General features: G+C 41.6%; 1 protein-coding gene across 1 annotated transcript; it reads right to left on the bottom strand.

Moving 5' to 3' along the window:
• Positions 1–616: 616 nt before the first annotated feature.
• On the bottom strand, positions 617–2,703 carry olig2 (oligodendrocyte lineage transcription factor 2). Its single transcript, XM_005945004.2, has 2 exons — positions 2,599–2,703; positions 617–2,187 (listed from the first exon to the last, which is right to left on the bottom strand). Exon 2 carries the CDS (start codon positions 2,163–2,165, stop codon positions 1,344–1,346), a length of 822 nt encoding a protein of 273 aa, XP_005945066.1. The 5' UTR covers positions 2,166–2,187; positions 2,599–2,703; the 3' UTR covers positions 617–1,343.
• Between the last annotated feature and the right edge of the window lie 18,460 nt (positions 2,704–21,163).

Raw genomic sequence — 21,163 nt, 5'->3', positions numbered from 1 at the left:
TGTCATCCAGCAGAAGAGACCAGCTCTGAAAAGTTTCTTTCATGTGGCAACATTGCTGTTGGCTCATAACATGACGAAAAATTACTTTGGGCACTCTGTTATAAATCCGAGAAAACGTTTATCGTCAAACTTGTTCTTTTTAATGAAGCCCTTTTCATAACTGCTTGTATATAACACCAATAATTAGGCTGAGATTTATTATTTAAATGCCGATATGTTTATATTTTTATTTTTTATTTTTGTTTTTTTGGTTGACAACTGAATCTAAGCCGATTGGGTTTTATATGGAATAATAATGAAAATAAACTGATTCAAAATAAAAACTTTTTTTAAAGAGTGCTAAGGTGTTTTAGCTGAGGCGGAAAACTTTTTGTTCCCATGATAAACGTTTAATTGGCCTTGAAGATCTAAACACTACAATTTAAAACGAAAACAAAACAAGTTGTGCTTATGATGTGTAATTTCGCTGGTTATTATGTAATAATACTGAATAACCCTGTTCAGTACTGCCCTCCTGCTACAAGCTATAAATTCTGCTTTTAGTCTCCTTTAAATGTATTTATCCACAAAAAAGAAAAACAAATAAAAACAAAACCACCACAAAATGTTTTTCTCATTTCAATATTCATCTTTATTTTACATTTCAAACCCCAACATAATCAGAGATTCGTCTGAACGTCCCCTCCAAAATAAGTAAATAAATATCATTTTCAAATTTTTATTTTTATTTTTTTTGTAATTAAAAAAATAAAGAAGTGGTCGCTGTGTGCGTCTGACAGTGAATAACAGCCTACCGAGGAGAAAATAGGGAGAGGAGCATTGAATGAGGCGGACAGAATAATTATAGCAGGTGCAAGATGTGAGGAGGTGGGGTGGCGGAGTCTTCCTGGACATTTACAAGACTCTAATATATATCTCCGACTATTTAAACAGAACAGCCCATCTAGATATTTACATCCTATATTTGTGGTTTGATTCAACTTTTGGGGACTTTTTTTCCTGCGGTACCACAGAACGGGAAAGTATTTTTGGAATAAATGTGATCTTCAACAAACTGCATGGAAACACGTATGTGGGCCATGAGCGATTCCCAGTCGCAAGAAAACGTTTGTGTGTGTTGCAGGAGCTCTGTGAAGAAAAGACCGGTTAAAACACAGGTTAATTACTATGAAACACCGAGTTAGTTTCAAAAACACCAAAGTCCCAGTGAAGAAAAACAATGCATTGGTCTTAAATGCCTCCGTTGACGCAACGGATTCGGCAACAAAGATAAATAAAAGCACGATAAAGTTGGGAGATAAGTCTTTAACACCCCCCGGAGAAAAGTTCAGCTTTGCTTGGAGTCACTTAGAGTCGCTGGTGAGCCTCGGCATGGTGACGGTGCTCATGCTGGACACATGCGGAGGCGGGACTTGGCACATGCTGCACGGACAGGGCATGCCGGTGCCAACGCCCCAGTGCTGGAAACTGCTGCCCAAGGGCCCCGCACTGGCAGTGGGCGCTTTGAGAAGTCCGTGGTGGGGTCTGACTGAAGTGACGGCGGAGATACCGGGCGCGGAAAGAGAGGCAGTGGAGACAGCCGCCGACGGGAGGAGAGGGTGATGTACCCCGGGGTGCGATGCGTGAGAAGCCGCCGGGTGTCCCGGCACGGGCCCCGCGTGTGTCATAGTCCCACATGCTGACGGGTGGAAGCCGCTGTGATGTCCGCTACTGCCGTAGATTTCACTTACAAGCCGCTTCATCTCTTCCAGAGAGTTGCTCAGCATCAGGATGTAGTTTCTCGCCAGCAGCAACGTTGCGATTTTGGAGAGTTTACGCACCGACGGTCCGTGCGCGTAGGGCATGACCTCCCGCAGCCCGTCCATGGCCACGTTGAGGTCGTGCATTCTTTTCCTCTCGCGGCTGTTGATCTTGAGGCGGATCGCCTGCAGCTCGTTCTCCGAGAGGAGTTTACGGTCTTTCTTGGATGCCATCCGGAGCGACAGAGAGTCCTCGTCGAGGGCGGAGAGGCCACGCAGACCGGGGATCTCTGACGGAGAGTCACTCTGCGTAGAGGACACAGCGCCGGAGAAGCCGTGCACAGACTTCTTTAAAGTAGACATGAAGATGTCGTCCACCTCGGGAGAGGACGGTCTGCTTGACACGCGGCTTGTATCTGAGTCCATGATCCGGGTCTCACACGCTAATCTGAGAAAAACAACAAAAAAGTAAACTTCTGAGTTACTTTACTGAAAGCTCAAATCCACATGTCGACCAAACCAAGCTCATCTTACCCATTTCGATTCTGATAATGAGAATCTGCTCATTTTTAAAAAAATATTTTTAAATCAATGTAGGCCTCATAAAATATGTTAACACAGAGGAAACTTTGTGATTTAACTTTGATATAACACAATCACAGAATGGAAAAAGAAAGAAAACCATATAAAAGTTATTTGTTGAGTTCCCCATCTTTTATATGCAGCAGCCAGTAATCAGCGTCCTATTTTATTTCTGGATATTTTTTTTCTGAGAATAATTAAAGCAGAAACACAATCTGTGTATACTGACACTAATTATCAGGATAACCTAACAGAAAATAAATAATAAAACACCTACCGAGAGTGTTTGCAGACGCGATGAAGAGAAAAACCTAAACGTCAAATCCACTTGTTACTCCAAGTCGCATCTGACAGCCCATTTGGCACGCCTGCGTGCATCCGCGGGGTTTTATAGTGGGCTGGGGTGCACAGAGGCCGGGTCACCAGGACAACGCAGTTTCTGTCCAAGCTGCCTCCCAGCGACCAATCAGCTCCGCGCAGAGGGAGGAGAGAGGGAGAGGAGGCTGACGGAGGGACCTCCAGCCTGATGTAATTACCAACACCCAGCATCACTATTAAGTGAAATCAGACACACTCCGTCCTACATATGGGTCCTTCTTGTGAAAATATTGGCCCGTCTGTATGGATGGATTTTTATTACAATAAGCCATGGAATAAGACGCATTTCTTTCCCTTTATAAGTGAAAAATAATTAGGGAAAAGCAATACAGTAAATCAAACTTTAAAAAAAATAAAAAATAATTGGCCTAACGTATATGAAACCTTTTTTTTAATTATTGCGATTAAATTTCATTTAAAATGTGCTTGAATTCCATGTATCTTTTTTTTAATGAAATAGCCTAAATGAGATTTCAGTTTGTTTTGATCATGAATTCGTTTTTTATATATATTAATAATAAACAATAATAAAAAAAGGAGAGTCAGTGTCGCCCCTTCGGCTGAACACAGATTACCAATCGAAGCCTAATAAGCAGTGCAATATGTTTCCTGCTTGCAGTGTTGGAGTTAGTACGGTGTTTTCCGTTTGTACCCGCTGTCGGCCAGCAGCTGCCGTTGAAGTGCATCTTTAACGTTAATTAATGAAGTGTGTAAAATTGTCTTTAACCGTTATGATCCGCAATATTTCAATTAGACTGCAGTGAGCCACAACTCCGTGGCCTGCCGCTGGCGGTTATCTGAGCCGTGACATAAGGGCCTAAACCGGTGGTCTGCACTCGGACCTAACAGAAACTGACAGCATGCATTGTGCTACAATATGACAAGTGTTGTGCAGTCGGACGCAAAGAGCCCTAATTGCCTCTACAAGTTTATCTGTTTTCATAACTGAGGAACACCTCTGATGGGGTTAACATTTGTAACTTAGGCCTATAGGTGCTTTGCACCAAGCGAAACATACATAAAATAATTATTAGTTTTTCTAGTATTATTTTTCAATCTTTCTCATTCATCATATATATTATATTGTGTATATATATGTATGTATATATATATTGTATATGTATGTATATATATATATGTATATATATATATATATATATATATATGATGTGTGTGTGTGTGTGTGTGTGTGTGTGTGTGTGTTTCTGGTTATTTAGAAAAGAAATAACACCAAGGGAGAAAAAACAAGCAAACTAGCAAAGCTAGAAAGAAAAAGCACAAACAACTTCAGAATAGGGCAATGAAAAGATGAAAAAAAAAAAGTTTTAATTATTATTATTTTTTTAAATTGATCTCTTCCTTATTTCCTTATTTCAGCTAAGTTTTCGTAAACGGAAGACTGTTGCCATAGTTACCCTCCGTTTTACGCGCCTTGCGCACTGATTTAGGAAGCTAGTTGACCGGAACTAAGTTTGTGCGGAGTCATGTTCGATTTGACGGCCAGTCGGAAAATTTGGCATTACAACCGTCATCTTTCAGTTAGGAGCCCTTCAGGTGTCAAAAAATCAAGGTCATTAGCGGGTGAGTGTGCTTTAGCGTACCATACACACGCGCACACGCACGCACACGAACCCACCCACCGCCCCCGTTTTTCTCCTCCCTCTTCCTTAGCCTGTATTTGCTAGTTTGGCTCCTCCATTGCGTTCGCGTGTTTAGGCCTGCTCCCGTTAAATAAGATTATGCTAATGAAGTGGCATTTTAAATAAGGAGGTTTGTATCCTTGCCACCCCCCTGCTTCATTAAACATTCCCACAGTCTCAGTGTTGCAAGTGGATTCACAATGAGACACATGCTCTCCTCTTCCGCAGGGTTTTCTTTTTACCTCTAGCATCCTCATTTCACTCTCTACCACGAATTTGACCTCCCAGCAAGAATGTAACGACAGCTTGAAACATTCTGGAAGGTTGTCATAATTTCAATTATGTATTTATTTATTTTACTTATTTATATAGAGGTTATTTTTTGTTTTTAAATAACTTTTTGTGCATAACATATTTTTCTTAATGCATTAACAGAAATTGATTTTTGGTATGTCAGTGAGAAAGACTGATATTTCAACAGGAAAAAAATAAGTTTCGGGCCAATTCCTAAGTTTCCTAAGATTCAGAGAAAACCTAGACAGCTCTCTGTGTGTGTTTTATATTGCAGCAGCTGGAAACTGCCCCCCAATCCACATGTTTGCAGTTAATTTACCTCAAAATTATTTACAAGTATTTTCTATATTGCCAGAAAACAGCACTCAACAGGAAAGAGAGTATTTGTGAATAAATAAATACCAAACCTGATTAATAATGACCAAGCAGACAGATTATTGGCAGATTATTATTTTATTTAAAAAAAAAAAAACAGACAACAGCATTGCACCCATGTGATTTCCAGACCATGGGAATAAATCTGTTTCTTTAGCAGCCTCCGCTCTTCTGGTTTCATTCTTTGCACCAGATTTCTAAACCTGGCTGAGGATTTGCGCTCATTCAGCCACAAGTGCTTTGGTAACTCTGATGCTGTGATAAGGTCTGTTTTGCAGTCTGCACTCCAGTTCATCTCAAAGGGCTTTGTGAGTGGCAGTTAAGTCTTTTTCTTACCAAAACTGGGGAAACCCTTCATTTATGATCTCAGGTTTTTGAACAGGGGCAAAACAGTCATGTTCAAATAGTAAAGAGAGTTCCTTGGATGCTCTATTCAGTTTTCAAATTATTTGACAGCCAAATTGAGGGAAAACAGCTGCAACTGAAACCTAAAAACAAGGTATGTGAACAGTGGTGTTGGTAACATGTTCACTCATCTTGCAACTTTGACTCCTATCCATCTCTGGTCTTCATCAGCATCGTCCCCATCTTTTTAATTCTATCTCTGTTTCTGTCCATCAGTCTGGGTGGCGTTAGGCCCAGTGCAGTGGTGAATACCAATAGTGAGGAGGAGCATATGTGAGCCATACTTAATCCTGCTAATCTGCCTCCAAAATAAAAAAAAAGGAAGGGAACAAAAACGGCAGAAAATAGAGGAGGGTGGAAAAACATGAGAGAAGGTTTCTCTTTCTGTCTTGGGAGCTGACCAGCAGAGCCAAATGAACTGAAAGACATGAATAATGTCCTGGCTGTCCCCCTCGATCCCTTTCTCTCTGAAATCCTGGAACGAAATGAAGCAAAATTCTCGCTTTTGTTAAATTCTGTAGTGAAGAACGTGAGATGCCGCCAGCCACTGCCGTTACTGTGAGCGTGTTTCTGCAAGTGCACTTTGTCTCCCGCTCAGATTTGCATGCATGTCTCGTGCATTAGCGCTTTACTGTACATGGTAAAAATGGTAAATGGCCTGTATTTATATAGCGCTTTACTCGTCCCTAAGGACCCCAAAGCGCTTTACATATCCAGTCATCCACCCATTCACACACACATTCACACACTGGTGATGGCAAGCTACATTGTACATCTAGTGGCCTAGTTAATGCCAATAAATTAGGGTGAAGCAAAAACACGAGAAAGTGCCTGCACCCCAATTTTAACTTTAGTTATACTCGGGAAAAGTCGAAACTGGAAAAGATATAAAGGTCCCATACAAAGTCTCCACACACCAGACGAGTGCCAGTGAGATTGTGCCTGTTACACAAACTCCACCTCTTACCTCTTCTAGCTGTCTGGCTTCATCTAAACTCCAGCTCCTCTTACTGAAGACCATCAAAAAGTATTTAACTCTTTTAGTATGTGGTGACAAATTGTTTGCAGGTAGTCACTGGTCTTTTTCTGTTATCCCCAGTTTTGTCAACTTTTATTCACCATGTCAAACAGGCAGTGATTTAGATGAAAGAAGTGTAGAGTTAACCAGTGCAGGACTGTTTGGCTATAAAAAAGTCAGTCATCACGTTGAACCTCTTACTCTTGTCCGTTTGAGTGTTCCAAGTCAGATTCAGCAAACTCTCTTAAAGCCACAAACTCGTCATTATGCTTATTTCAGCTTGATGCATGGCACCTGTTCACTAGCAGGTGTTTGTTTGTGAGATTTGCATAAATTAACATAAATATTGACCCTAAAAATGCTATACAAAGCTACCTGCTCTGCTCCTTTTCAGACAACTTTAATTCAGAAGGTTGTTACTAGAAATGAACAAGAAGGACTTCACAATGAGGAGGTTCAAGCCCTGCTGTTTTTGCAGTGCCAGTAATAATTCTAGGAGGCAGGAGGCAATTATAAAACATAAGAGTTATCATATATTGAAAAGGGAATGGTGGGATTATAAGCAAGGTCTAGAGAGTTTAAATCTGATGTTGTAGGAAAACCAGAGGCAGCTGTTAGAAAAGTTTTTTTTCCCCAACAGTTTACATGTATTATAAGTACGTATTCTCATTATGTCATAAAATTGAATCATAAACTCTGGAAAAACATGGAGCAAATCCTGTGCCCCCCTTGTACTCCGCTACTAGCCTAGCATCCACCTGTGGGCTCACACTGCAAAACTCATTCACCGCTCCCCAATTTCTTTGTGTGCCACACTGCAGGGAGTGATCAGTTCAAAGCCTCTATACTAAACTAAATCTATTTTCTGACTATCTTGCATATTTCTAATGATCCAGAAGACAGCACGGTCCTGCTTTATTTTTGGTTCGTTTCAGTTCTAATTTTTTCCTTATCATAGATAATATTCATGCATTTAGGAGTGTTGCGATTCTTAAATCAAATACTGTAAGAAAAATATTGTATGTGTGCTTCCCATTGTCTAAAAATAAGTGCAGTGTGTTTAAAAGAGATACAGAAAAACTCATCAACAAGTTGTTTAAGACCATGATCTTAAAGAAGAAAACCTGTAGCATGTTCTTTAGCCTGTTTAAGACGATTTGCAACAACATTTGCAGATGATTATCAGTGCATAATGTTCGTCTAGCTACAGCCTTTGATTAATTCTGCAATCATCTTTTTCACTGTATCACTTTGTTTACAAAAAAGAGTCTGCAGCCATGCTAGCATGTTGTGAGGGGCTTTATTATATTATTATTTAAGTGCTGATGTTTTTAGTCTTCTTGGTCTTAAATAAATAAATGCTAACCCAGACTCACACTAGGTGGTGTAGGTGCTAAAAACGCAAACAAATACACGAGAAAGTCATCAGCAAGTCACTAAAGTGCTACTGCACCTCTGTACAGATGTGTAGAGACACATGAGGGCGAAAGGTCACATCAGTAACATATACTGAATCGTGTGTACCTTGGCTGCCGAAGGAGTCTTCAGGCCGGTGTGTCTCAGGGGCTGGACAGCGCTGGGTTTTGCTGGCCGGGGGCTTTATCTCTACAACAGCTATTAGGAGGTAATTAAGTCCTAACACTGCAGAGCCTCCCATGGTTACTATAACATAACTGCAAATGGGAAGCTTACAAGCTCCTTTAGACGGCATGACAAATTGAATGGAACTCATTGGGCTTCAGCTATTCTTCCAGCGGCCCCATCTGGCTGGGAAAAGATAAAGGGGATTTGCTGGAGGTTGTGAGGGGTTGAGCCTCCGTGCTCGGCGTGTTAGTGTGTGTGCGTGAGGGATAAGTAACAAGAAGGGGATCCTGGACCAGCATAGGGAGTGTTTTGAGGGTTCCAGGGGATTTTTTTCTCTACTCTTTGGTGTGAGCTTCAATTCAACAGGCAGCCTGAGATTTGCTTTGGCCAAATGTTACAAATGTTTCGACAACCTGGTCTCTGATCCTCCGGGGTCACCCAGGAGGGCACGGGGGTACAACAGCTTTACGCCCAGAGATTTAACAAAGCAGCATGGGGATGAATATATTCACACTTGTATTCACTGCCCGAGCCTCCAGATGCTTGTTTTAGGGAGCCAGAGACTAGACTGTGTCGCACTATGCTCAAAGCAGGCCAGCTGGCTATTTGTGTCCATCGTGCATCCATCGCCAAACTTGAGAGGACAAAAAAAAAGTGTCACGTTCACTGGAGTGAAGCTGTCAATTGTTTATGGGTGGAAAAGCCGGTGAGATTATTCTAAGACTGATTAAAGCATATTTTAAAGCGATTAGAGCATTTTAAATTTGCACAAGTGTTCCATATAATAGTCTAAACATAAATGCATCTCAATGATACAAATCATCTCAGGACCCTTGAAGCAACTGAGCAAGAAGAGCACAAGATAAAAGATACTGAAGACAAAGTAACATATGAAGGACCATCATTTATACTAACTCATGTTATTAATATTAATCGTTTATCCATCATATTTATAACTTTTTACAGGTAGGCTCAATAACAAAAATAGGTCATTGTACAAAGCAATAATGCGAACAGTACCATAGTGTGCAGCTGGAATAAGTGTATCTAACTGAAAACAACTCGTATATGTAAATATATGAATGCGCACATTTCTGGAAATCCTGCGGTTTTATCCATATTTTATTAATATTTCCACATTTTTCAGAAATATGTCATTTTTAACCACAGAAACAGCCCATGAATGCTCTCAATGGACTTTCAGTTGCTTGCTAGGAGAAGAGAAGGAAATTCAGATTCCATAAAAGTGACATCTTCCTTAAGCAAGATCAAACAGTTTTAGATCAAGTTATTTGAAGATTTGGTGTGAATGGACAACCGAAGCAAAAAGAAACAAAGAATGTATCTGTGGTTATTGTGGATTTGTCCTCAGTCCTGCTGAAAGCCACTGATAGCCCTACAGTATCCTCCGTGCCGCATCACAATGGCTGTAAAGGGGTCTAATGACGGGGATCTGCCAAGCTTAACAGGCTCTCATTCAGATGGCGATTGTCAGAAGGCAGGAGACAATAGGCTGAGGAATAACAATAGTGTACACAAGCAGACCAGGCCATCCCCGTTCTGTTGCAATTAGCATCATATGTAGGGACTGAGAGGGCTGGGCTGCATTCCTTCATTCTCCCTACCAGCCTCCTGATCCCATCACACACACACAAGCTCATCATCCCTAACAAGGGGGTGGAGTACTTTATTGCTACCTCACTACTAACCAGCTGGCACACCCCCAGCACACACACAGACATGCACTCAACACTGTTGTTTCTTTCTCTAGTGGTTATGTTGAAGTCGACCAGTGTTGGCCATACCTGACTCAAAAAATATATATGTGTGGTGAAAATTTGACAGGGCTGTGGACTTTTACAGATGATGAAGTTAAGATGTATTCACCAACATGAATATTGATGGAGACATATTCATGATGGGTACATGATTTGTTTCTCTGATATTTTGCTACACCGCGTATGAACACAGCCTGAAGAAGGTAGTAAAGCTTGATGAGCACGCCTACATAAGCCTTGGTTCCACCACAGGAACTTTTTAAAGTAAACTTTAATAAGCATGGTAAACTGCGACTCTTTGTTAGGTATTAACATCAAAGTGACCTAAATTTCAAGTGACCGAATGGGAGTCACTTCATCATCACAGAATATCCCAATTAGTTTGTATATCTGGAAGACAAGTTTTTTGGTGTAGACATATGAGCTGCTGTAGAAGATGCCTAAAACATCATTTCTCCCTTATAGGTTAAAAGAGTTTTTCCACACTCATTATTCATTAAGAGCCGTGTTGTGTACTGAGGCGACGTTAACAAACTTGGAGGGCCTAGAGAATGGACAGGTCTTCAAGGAGAGGGGCACCGGGCCTATGGGGTAGAAACGCAGAGAGGTGGGGGTGATTTGGACCCACTTGGCAGCTTACCATACTAGCTCTCCTTCAATTCTTCAGCAATTATGCTGTCATCAAGCCATTTTGCCTTTTTTGAGAATGAAGAGAGCAACACAAATAAGGGCCACGCTGATTTAATTAAACTAATACCAATTCATGTTTGAGCGAGATGCTTGAGGCGTCATTAGGAGGAGAAGGACAGAAAGGGTCTGTTCCTGTGTGTTTGTGTGTGTTTGTACGTGCCCGTGAGTCTATGCATGGATGCCCATTATGTATGTGAGAAATTCTGAGCATTTGTGCATGTGAGTGTGTATGTGTGGGCGTGTGCCCCCTCACTTCCAGTCCATTGAGCTGCTGCGGTGCTGGTGCATGCTCTCTGCTGTCCTGGTTTTGGTCCAACAGAACATAATGTGTGGAGTGAAGGAGAGAGGCGATGGGAGAAAGCAGAAAGGAGGGGGGGGGGTTGCACGGAGGGGGCTGTTTGTCACTGTGAATCGGCTCAGGGTGGTTCACATCATCTGGCCATTGATGGCTGCCCCTCCCCTGTTGTAAAACAAGCTCCTGTGGGCCTGCCTGAACACTGGGGGCATTGTGTCCCACCCTTGCAGGAAACATACCACCCAAAGTGCTGCTACCCCCCACCACCACCGTCCACCCACAGCATCTCCAGTCCTTTGCCCTCTCCATCTCGCTCCATCCTTTCCACCCTTGCTCCAGCACAGCCTTGTGTCAACCTCAAGCTAGCGGTGAAGGCAACAAGACATAATGGTGTAGCACGATCATTTGAATGCAACAGGTAGGACTAAAGAGGATGGAGGGAGAGGCGGAGTGAGCAGCAAGTGGAGGAGCTTGAGGGAGGTGCAGGGAGAATGACAGATTTGAAGGGCTGGTGTAAAGGGGGCGTTCCCCGCGGTTTCCGTAAGATGGAGGGCTAATGGGAAGATTGATGGATTGAGACAGCAACACAAAACAAGGGGTGGTGATAAAATGTAAAGTGGGGGATAAAGCAAGTAGGGCTTGGGCTGAATTGTGTCTTAAAGCCTCAATTCTGAGGTTGTGTGAGTGTGTGTGTCACAAGGCCAGGAGAAGGAGGAAAATTTACTGCCTTTGGGGGCAGGGAGTAGGTGCGACTCGTTCCCTAATTGCCAGGGAGGTCTCGGGATCTTTGGGTACAAGACAAGTGTGAAGGGTGGGAGAATAAGACAGGATACAAGAGGTTAGTGCAGGTCAATGCTGACCACCTAAGATGCCCCTCGCAAAAGGCGCACACCCTCCCCCCATTCCATTTCACCCCTCACCAAGTGCCCTGGCTGAATGCTATAAATAAATATCGTGTCGTCCCCACTAAAAGCTGATAATTTACTGCCCACCCATCCCGTTCTGCCCATCTCTTCTCCATTTCTCAGCTCCGTTGCCAGGCGGTGAATGAAGCTCGTCCTTTGAGATTGGAGAGCCGGGCCTGTGTTTTCTGGAGGGGCTGTCCTCAAAGTTTGGAGCACTCTGGAGTGGACACACACAAACACACATATGCTTATATCTTGAATGCCACACATGCTCCTTTTATCAGCCACCTCTATAACAGCTACCCTCATGGCAAGAATTTAAGGTTTGTTCAATGCAGGTGAAGAGAGCTAACTCTTTTCTTTTCTAATTAAATGTGAGGCTAACAGGTGCTTCAGGTTGATGATTCTTAACTCTGTGTCAGAGTGAAAGGCAGATTTGCACTCTCTTAATTCACCTGCGTTGTCTGTCTGCACTTTCTTTACAAAGACTTCACTATTAAAGTTAGTAAAACTTGTTAACCTAAAAATGTAATCCATTGTGTATGTTATACATGCATGCTTAGAGATGCTTGCAGGTGTTTTATGCAGGTTTAACATGGACAGTGTGTACACCTATTGGTACATTTCTACAAATATGCCCTAAAAGCCCCAGAAACAAGCATGAGAAAGACAAGAAGTCAGTAATTCAGGACTAGAGTACCAAGCCTGATCAGGCTACTTAGTCGGTCACTGTTAAGTGCAGTTTTTAAAATGGACTTTGAATTGGTTGCAGTTACTTGAAGCCTGGTTTCAGCAATACACATTCATGTGAATGCACATTTGAGTGGCTTTTTCCTAGCAGCACTGTCTTGCTAATTTGAAATTTCTGATTTGTGGAAACTACGGAGCATCAAAGTTAAAGAAAAAGAAATCTCACTATCATTAACACAAGAAAAACACTAGAGTTGAACGTTCAGCATATCTTCAGGTCAGTTTTTTTTTCATTTTTACCCGCCTTTACCGCTTCCTCCTTCTGCATGCACTTTGTGGTTCAACCATAATGTAGTAAGTACAGGATGACACCCTCCTTGCGACTGGGAAAATTGGTGGTTTGTCCATTGATTGCATTTGATTTTTTTTTACCTTTGGTGAAGGATTGTAAGTAGTTGCAGCAGCCAACTACTTACAATCTACTGAACTACTGATGGCCCAGAGGCTGAGTGTGCAACACCCTCAATCTCTGAGTGTCAACTTTTGATTGATTCGACTCAACTGGTTGTGTTCTGGTATTATTGCTTTATAAAAGCAGGGTTGACAAGCATTTTTCAGTTGAATTGTCATCCTGCAGTAACTACGTCACTATTTGTGAAATTTCAGTTTCACGTCAGTTTCAAATTTCTGTCGTTCAGTCTCTAAGTGACTCTGAACGAAAGTAGCTAATGTGAATTTCTATCTATGTTGTTGTCTGTTGCGACAGATTTGCAATTTTTAACAACTGATCACAGTTAACTGCGTGTAGTTACCAACCTGACCCCGTTCAATCACAAACCGAGGTCAGACTGACCCCGTCTTATTGCTGTTTTATCACTGTCGTGATCAGTGTTGGGTAAGTTACTTTAAAATAGTAACTTAGTTACATTACTAGTTACTTCTCTCAAAAGTAACTCAGTTACTTCAAGTTACTCGTTACTTTCAAAGTAACTAGTTACTAGGGAAAGTAACTTTGGTTTTACTCAGAATTCTCTTGTTAATGTGTTGCTTCCATAACTTTGCCAGTCTTCTAGCTTGCTTACTTGCCACAGTGCACTGTGCCACCTACCAATAGAAAGGAAAAGATAATGTGCATATTTCCACGAGAGAAATCCCACGCCTGGACCGTCATTGACTGCTGCCATGATTCTAGCCTACGTCACAGCGTCATGTGCGCCTTTTACATCCAACACAAAAACTGCAGTCGTGGTGCTTTGATTGTACTCAGAACTCGAAATTCTGCCTTCTGAATAGGAAGATGTAGGTAACACCAGACTGCAGATGAGCTGCATACAGGGCTGGACTGGGACAGAAAATTGGCCCGGGCATTTTGACTAGAGACCGGCCCACCATTATAGGAAAAATCATAAAGCCTTTGAATGAAAACAAACGCTGTTGTGACAGTGATGTACACTGTTCTGATGGTATATATGCATCAATCTATCAATCGTTTGTTGTAAGATTCAGATAATTATTTTTTAAAAGCTAGACATTTTAAATGAGAATAAGAAAGAAAAGTATTTCTTTGTGCCCCCCTTTCCCTGTTAATGCCCTACATGCCCCCCTGGCAACACTTTGCTAGACCCGCCCCTGCACAGTTACCAGCTGTCAGCTACCTAAAAAAGGATCCTGGTGTTATTTGTCTCTCAGAAACAGTTCATAACTTCCCTTCAACTCATTCATGTCACCTAAAAGGTAAACCTGTTTCTCCATCACAGCTCTGATGATCCAGTAAGGACATCTCCTGGTTTCATCTTCATGTTTCCCTCTCACCAGATAACCAAACCATATCATGACCAGCAGCTTTTTTGCAGCTGTGGCTCCAGCAAACATCAGCTGATACTAGAAATTAATATTAAATAAATTCTAACAACAGCTGATCAAGCTTAAACGTGCTGCTGTTGTTTAGCGCGACATCCGCTGGTTTCCTCTTTCTGGCGCAAAGTGAGCGATAAACAAACAAGAGAGACGATCAGCTGATCATTGATCAGTTTTCATGATTGAAGTAGAAACGGGAGAGGGAGGGGGGAGAATGAGAGAAGAAGAGGCAGCTGTGCAGCAAAGACACAGAATAACTCCAGCTTTGTGCCTTTTTCATTGTAGCTGAATTACGGGACAAACTGTTCCTTTTCACCTCAATAAGAAACGCGTAATATTTTCTCTGAATACCAGACGGGACGGTTGGCAACTCTAATAACTTATGAACAAAATAAAGTTCAACATCATTAACTTCATAGCACCACCCAGCTGTATAGAAACTCCGTCATGCTAGCTAGCACGCAGTACGGAAAAAGTCAGAATAACGAAAATAAACTCCACCTAAACTTGGTTCATATCTGACCCAGAGAGACTGCAGGTCATAACTTCTTACCTGAAGTTCAGTTCACACTTGGACCGGCGGCCGCCTCGGGTCTCTTTTCCTTCTGCGTCCCCTTTCCTTCATCCACCTGCTGGCCTCCACCACTTGCTAATGTTACTGAATCTGTGGAAGCTCCGCGATAGCCACCACACGAAGTAACGAGTAACGACCCTATCTAAATCCCAGTAACGAGTAACGCGTTCCTGATTTTGGCATAATAACTAGTTACCGTGCTCGTTACCACAATAATAACGTAGTTACTGTAACGCGTTACTTAATAACGCGTTAGTCCCAACACTGGTCGTGATGCACCAAAGTTGCTTTGAAGGTAGCAACTGAATAAGAGTGGTCCCAGTCCCAGTCACCAGCTTTGAAACAATCATTTTGAAGGCAACACGACTGCAAGTTCACCGTTTTGCCAAGTATGACTGTAGCAATAACCGTGAAATAAAAGACACCACTGATAAACTAAAAAAAACAAAAGGAAAAATCAAAATCAAGGTAGCCAAGATATTGTTATGTGTCCTTTGAATTCCATGCTAGAGGATGAAGCAAATATTGGCAATTTTAAAGATGAGAACATGAAGGCAAACAGTGTTGACAGCTACAAGAATGTGCCCCAGATTAATGTTTGCTAATCATTTTGGCATAAATGTAATTTTAGATCACTTTTGATATTTTGAACATGAGGACCTGTTGCTTTGTCCCATATAGTGTTTAGCAATTTCCACAGGATTTCTCCAATAAATTGTTTTAATTGCTTTTTCTTTGGCACTTTTGCTTCCTATTTCTTTCTTGCAGCCATCTGCTTCCCTGGCGCCCTTGCCTGCCTGGCATCCACCTGGAAAGAAAAAAACAAGAAAGAACAACAAAGACGACAAAGACAGATACAAGTATGAAACTGCCAGGGCTGCCATGGAGTCGTTCACTGACCTACTGTAGCTCAAAAGAGGACAGAGTGAAAGAATAAGAGAGAAAAAAGAATCAAAGAGGAGGAGAGTGTGCTGGCAGCCTTTCCCTGCCTCTGCTGCCATGCCAGAGTCAAACAGGCACAACTAAGAAATTGTTACCCTAACAGGGGGCACAGGGAGGGCAGAGAGGGATGGAAGAGGGTCTATTGAGGAAGAAAATAGTGCATGTATTCCCCAGTAAATCAGTGTTGTTGAGAAGATTGGCTTTGCCAATAAAGTGAAGAAACGACAGTGGCAGCTGCACCCAGTTCAGTTCCTGCTGACAGAGATGAGGCTTTTGTTTAGGACACAGTGAACGACATAGGGTTGCATGGTCTGGAATGTGACGTTACTGTTTTTTTAATAGAGATGGGGTCAAAATGGGGCACACTCAGGGACCAATTGGGAACCAGATTTTGTTTGTGTGTCGTTATAAAACATGTGTGCCATTTATAGCAAGTTCAGTCATAAATCAAACGCTCCTACTTTAAGTTTAAGCCAAAAATAAGCTATTTTAATGTTGAATGTAAAGTCAGTGTCAATTTCTCAATTTTGAATTGAACTCATCTTGTTGTTGCACAAAAGGAGACACTAACAGGCAAAGTAAAACATGGTTTGGATCCAGAGCTCATCTTAGAGAAAGGGGCCTCTGCAACTCGATTCAAGAGAAAACTTTTCTATCCTGGCAGGAGGGATCTTTTCTAGCATAATGGTGCCCCCATCCACAGGGCTAGAGATTACTTCTGTTATAGAAATGCAAGCGTGAAAAATAAAAGCAAAATGTTTGTCTTGTTGCAAGCAACTCAAGTTATTAGTTGTTGATGCTTGTTAATCCACCTGGACTAATATTACATGATACATTGAACATACAGCTGCTTTACCCTGACGACAGTTAGCAAGTCAACGCGTGACTTCATTCTGGCTGCACCTGCAGTGTGCTTGAGTGTTTTTGCATGCGTGTGTGCAAGTGTGTGTCCCTGCATGGATGCACGTGTGTGAATTTAACAGGCAGGTGGTAATGAGGCAGACCGAGCTGTGCTGGCTTCTATAATGAGGAGGCAGGCAGTGAGGGGCAGGGCCAATGCTACTAATGGGCTCCTATAGCCTTTAATAAGCAGTAATTATAGTGTGTGTTTACCAAGTGGCTCCAACCTGGTTGAAAATGGTTACCTTCACTCGTAGCTACTTCACTGCTGGCCCTCCCACCCAGGAATACAACAGAACAATGCTGCACAAAGCTTTTTGTGCACTGCATGTGTGTTGGAATTAGCATGTATGGTTTTTTTTGTATCATTTGTTGAAACGCTGTAATATTTTTGTGCATGATTTTCAGTTTCTGAATCTAACAGGGAATACCAAAGCATCCACGTTCAAACAGAGCAGTGACTAGCATTCCAGTGTGTATGAATGCACCTGAAGCAGATTTACTCAGACTTCATTCTCATGCTGCGTATTACAATCTAAAAATTTATGTAGTACTTTAATACTTTGTGTCTCCCCTTTGGTTGCACTTTGACCTCTACCCAACCTCTGGCTGACCCTGTGGAGACACTCAGCGATTTGGGGAAGCCCTCTCAGTGACCTCATCAATCACAACATCAGCAGCCAGGCTCCAGGTTCTCCCTCTTTCTCTAGTGGCTGCTGCATTGTCTTCTTTCCGTCTCCTTCTCTACGTTGATGTAACACTCTCTTTCTCTTGTTCTACTTTTCTTCCTATTCTCTCATCACACCCTCAAACCTCACTGTGACTTTGATTAGGGTTCAACTGTCAGACGTTCAAATTAATATCATTCCTGCCTGTCATGCACTCAACCCCTCAGTTTACCAAAACTTCCTTCCACATTGTCTCAACATTTTGTTCTCTTCTTCATTTTCCCCTTCATTTTTAAAAGGATGGAAGTTAGCTGAGGAAAGGCTTGTTCTTGTTTCAGAAGCTATTGAGTTAGGATGATTAACAGGTCGAGCTCTCACTGAGACACACATACTGTGCTGAAAAAATGTATTAAACCGCCACCCAGTGTGAGGTTTATCCCACTGCTGTCCAAAATTAACAGTAACAGCTCTTTAATCAACATGATATTTTTTAAACACTAAAATATAATAATATAGTTGCTATGTTGTTACATATTTGTTACTATTTTTACACCAAAATCAGAAAAACGTAGTGAAGCAATTTATTTGCTTTCATTCCTGAACATAAGAAGCAGTTTTATGCTTCTCAGAGAAGTCCAGTGTGCCGGCTCAATCAGTTTGTAATTCGCCTAATAATTAACAATAATTTTTTTTTAAGTTACAATCAAGTTTTTGATAGATTTCTCAAACATTTGTCTTTTCTTGTTTTGTGACAGGAGGTCTAATAAATTTGTTAAGTTCTGCATCTATTCTGCTTTACGACAGCACGGTTATAAAACTAACCAAACACAGCGTCTCAGTGCAGAGGAGCATAAACTGGCTCTGGGATGTTATAGCAGGTTTCCACAGCTCGGCTGGTTCATCCAGTTTGATGTCCGACAACAATAACCTTTCTAAACCCCTGCTCATTAAAGTATGGTTACAGATGAAGAGAGATTAAAGCTTTCGTTAGTAAAATGTGAAGATTTTGCATCCTTGCACAACCAAATGATTCTCCTCATTATGTTGCATATGATTTGAAGCCTTTTCTCACTGAATGACTTGCCTGGAGTTTTTGCTCTGATAGTTCCTTCAGTGAAAACAATACTTTTAAAATATTTGAAGCAGGGAAAATGTTACTATGATTAGTATACATCGGTATATGTGGTCTGTACACAGTGCTCAGTCCTTTGAGAATGAACTTGAACACCTCACCGCCACAACTCTAGCTCACTATAGCCGTTATAGAAGCTGATTAAAGCCCACGATTTTAACTGACATGCTCTATGGGTGTAATGTTTGGGTGTTGACGTACTTTTATCCATATGGTCTTTATCAATGGGCTGTGTTATGTGTTCAGCTAAACCGAAAAATAAAACACTGAAGTGATTACAAAAAGTTCAAAGGCACCACAGCGGTTTAATGAGTACAAAGAGGTGGATTTAACGTGATATTCACACATCAGTCTGCTTTTGTCTGACAAAGATAAGCTTGAATACTTCATTATGTGAGAGAGAGAGACAAAACTGCCAGCCAGCTTAACAGCAGCCTGATCAGATATCAACATTCACTCATAAACACACACAAACACAAACACTTGCTGTTTTCTGCTTTTGGTTCAACAGTAGCAGCAGGGCCTTCGCTCACTTTCAGGGTGGTATTTCTCTGACGGTTGGGCCCATCTTTGATGTGGAGATGAATGCGTAGGATAAAGTTGGTCCACTATCTCAGTGGCCATTCACACGTCATGAGAACAGCAAACCAGTAAAATAACTGGGTTTCTAATCTGGTGCCCATGCTGGGACAGAACCACAAGTTTGCTCACGCCACAGTTTGTGCTCTTTCTGTCTCCCTCTGTCTGTTTCAGTGTGTGTGTGTGTGTGTGCGTGTGGTGTTCATAGTGCAAGAAGCACCCAAACACCCAAAGAAAACCTGCCATAATGAAAGGTAACATTAAAAAGTGCATTGTAAGACCCAAATTTTAGCAGATGACTGTTAAAAAGGCGTAAATTTGGAGGGTAAAAGCTGTAACTGTGATGGGATTAATGAATTTAGCACAATAGCACAATTACGTCACTGCATCACTGAGAAATGTAACGTGATTGCAGTTAGACCCAACACTGTCGTTAACATAAGTTGATTTATATTGACAGCTTGTACAAAGCCCAGTGTTCTACTTACTTACTGTATTTACCAAAACTTTACTGAATATAATTTAGAGAAGAGCGGCAGCATCAGTTCAAAAACAACATCTGTTCACATCCGCAGTGAAGGAGGAAGTCGGGGGACATTGTAAGGATGGGTGGGTCATCAAAGCTTTAAACTTTATCAAAGATGTTTTTAATGTAACTCGTCTCATGCTAATAAAGCTCTCTAATCGTAGCAAAATACTGCCAGTTCCCTAAACAAAGTTGTATTTTTGTGGAAAGCCTGATTTAGCCTGATTCGGTTTGCACATTCGCTTAGGATTTGTGCTGGTTCAAGCTCGGGAGGAGACCCGTTGGGGTTGCGTCAGGGATATAATTAGCAGTGGAGACGAGGATAAGTATTTTACATTCTGGCTTTTTGTGGAGAAACAGCTGTTAAGTGTAAATCTGTATCTGCAGTAGAAGGCAAAGGTGGTGTAGGATCACTTTTAACTACAGCTGGCAGCATCTCCCCACAAGATTCCCTAAGTAAGACACTCAGGTTATATAAATAAAAGTCAAAGTAATTTTAAATTTGACGGAAATCTCAAGGTTTTAAGAACAATAATCATATCAGAATTATATTTTATGAATTATTAAATTAAACTCTTTTTCTCACACTACATTCATTTGAGGATTGCACTTCTTTAGTAACTTTCCGCCATCAGGGTTTGTACACATCCCGCCTCCACCACTGAGAGAGAAATAGGCCACATTTGAGTAGTTGCGTTATCATTTGGCCCATCACTGTTTTTCCATGACAATGAAAACAAATCCAGCTTACACTCATTTCTGTTTTCTCTCAGACTCTATGTGTGAGAGAAAGCCTCCCTCTGTCCTCACTCTATAAAGGCTTGATCTCTGCCTCTGTTGAATATGTTAATCCATCTGGTGGTCCCCCTGCTCTTTCTCTCTGCCCACGAGACCCCCACTACCCCACTCTCCCTTCCCAAGTAGGGGAAAGGGAATCTGGGATACTTCAGCAGAGGCTTGGTGGGCCAGGACTTCATCCCCTGGATGATTATTTGTGGTGAAGAGAAGAGGGAGAAGGAGAGGTGCAGGACATAATCCTATTGACCATCCCTGTCCCATATGGTGAACGCACTGGCCTCTCCAGTGGTACAGTCAGTGGAGTGGCAGGGACAGCTTGCCTCTCCAGTCGGGGCACATTTTCACTAAGGCCCACCATCTCACGCTCTCATGCAGGATCACTGAAAAGACAAGGATTTTTTTTGTTAGTCTGTCACAGAGATGGGAGTCTAATGCTGTCTGATCACAGTTTAATTACACGTGTACGCGTCTGTTTACTACTTATATGGTTTCTAGCCATCTTGCTAATAATTGGATAACATATAACTAGAACAGAGGGAAGCTAAAACACACACACATATACACATACATATACACCTGGTAAAAAAAAGAAAAAGGGTGAAAAGACAAATAATAGTAGTAAGTTTTTTGTAGAGGTATATTTAGATAAATACAGATGTATGAAATTGTCTGTGTGCATCTTTTTTTTTCTTGGCATGAAAAAAATGAATTCAATAACAATTTCTAATCAATATTTATTAATTAATTTGCCAAAACTGGGGGAAAGGGCCTGAAACTATACAAATATAGTCCTCTGCAATTCTGCATTTCTCCC

This window comes from Haplochromis burtoni, unplaced genomic scaffold (assembly GCF_018398535.1).
Source record: "Haplochromis burtoni strain Fernald_Lab_line unplaced genomic scaffold, NCSU_Asbu1 Contig_440, whole genome shotgun sequence".
Taxonomy (NCBI): domain Eukaryota; kingdom Metazoa; phylum Chordata; class Actinopteri; order Cichliformes; family Cichlidae; genus Haplochromis; species Haplochromis burtoni.
The sequence above is the reverse complement of the archived record's forward strand: the minus strand, read 5'-3'. Positions and strand labels throughout refer to the sequence as shown.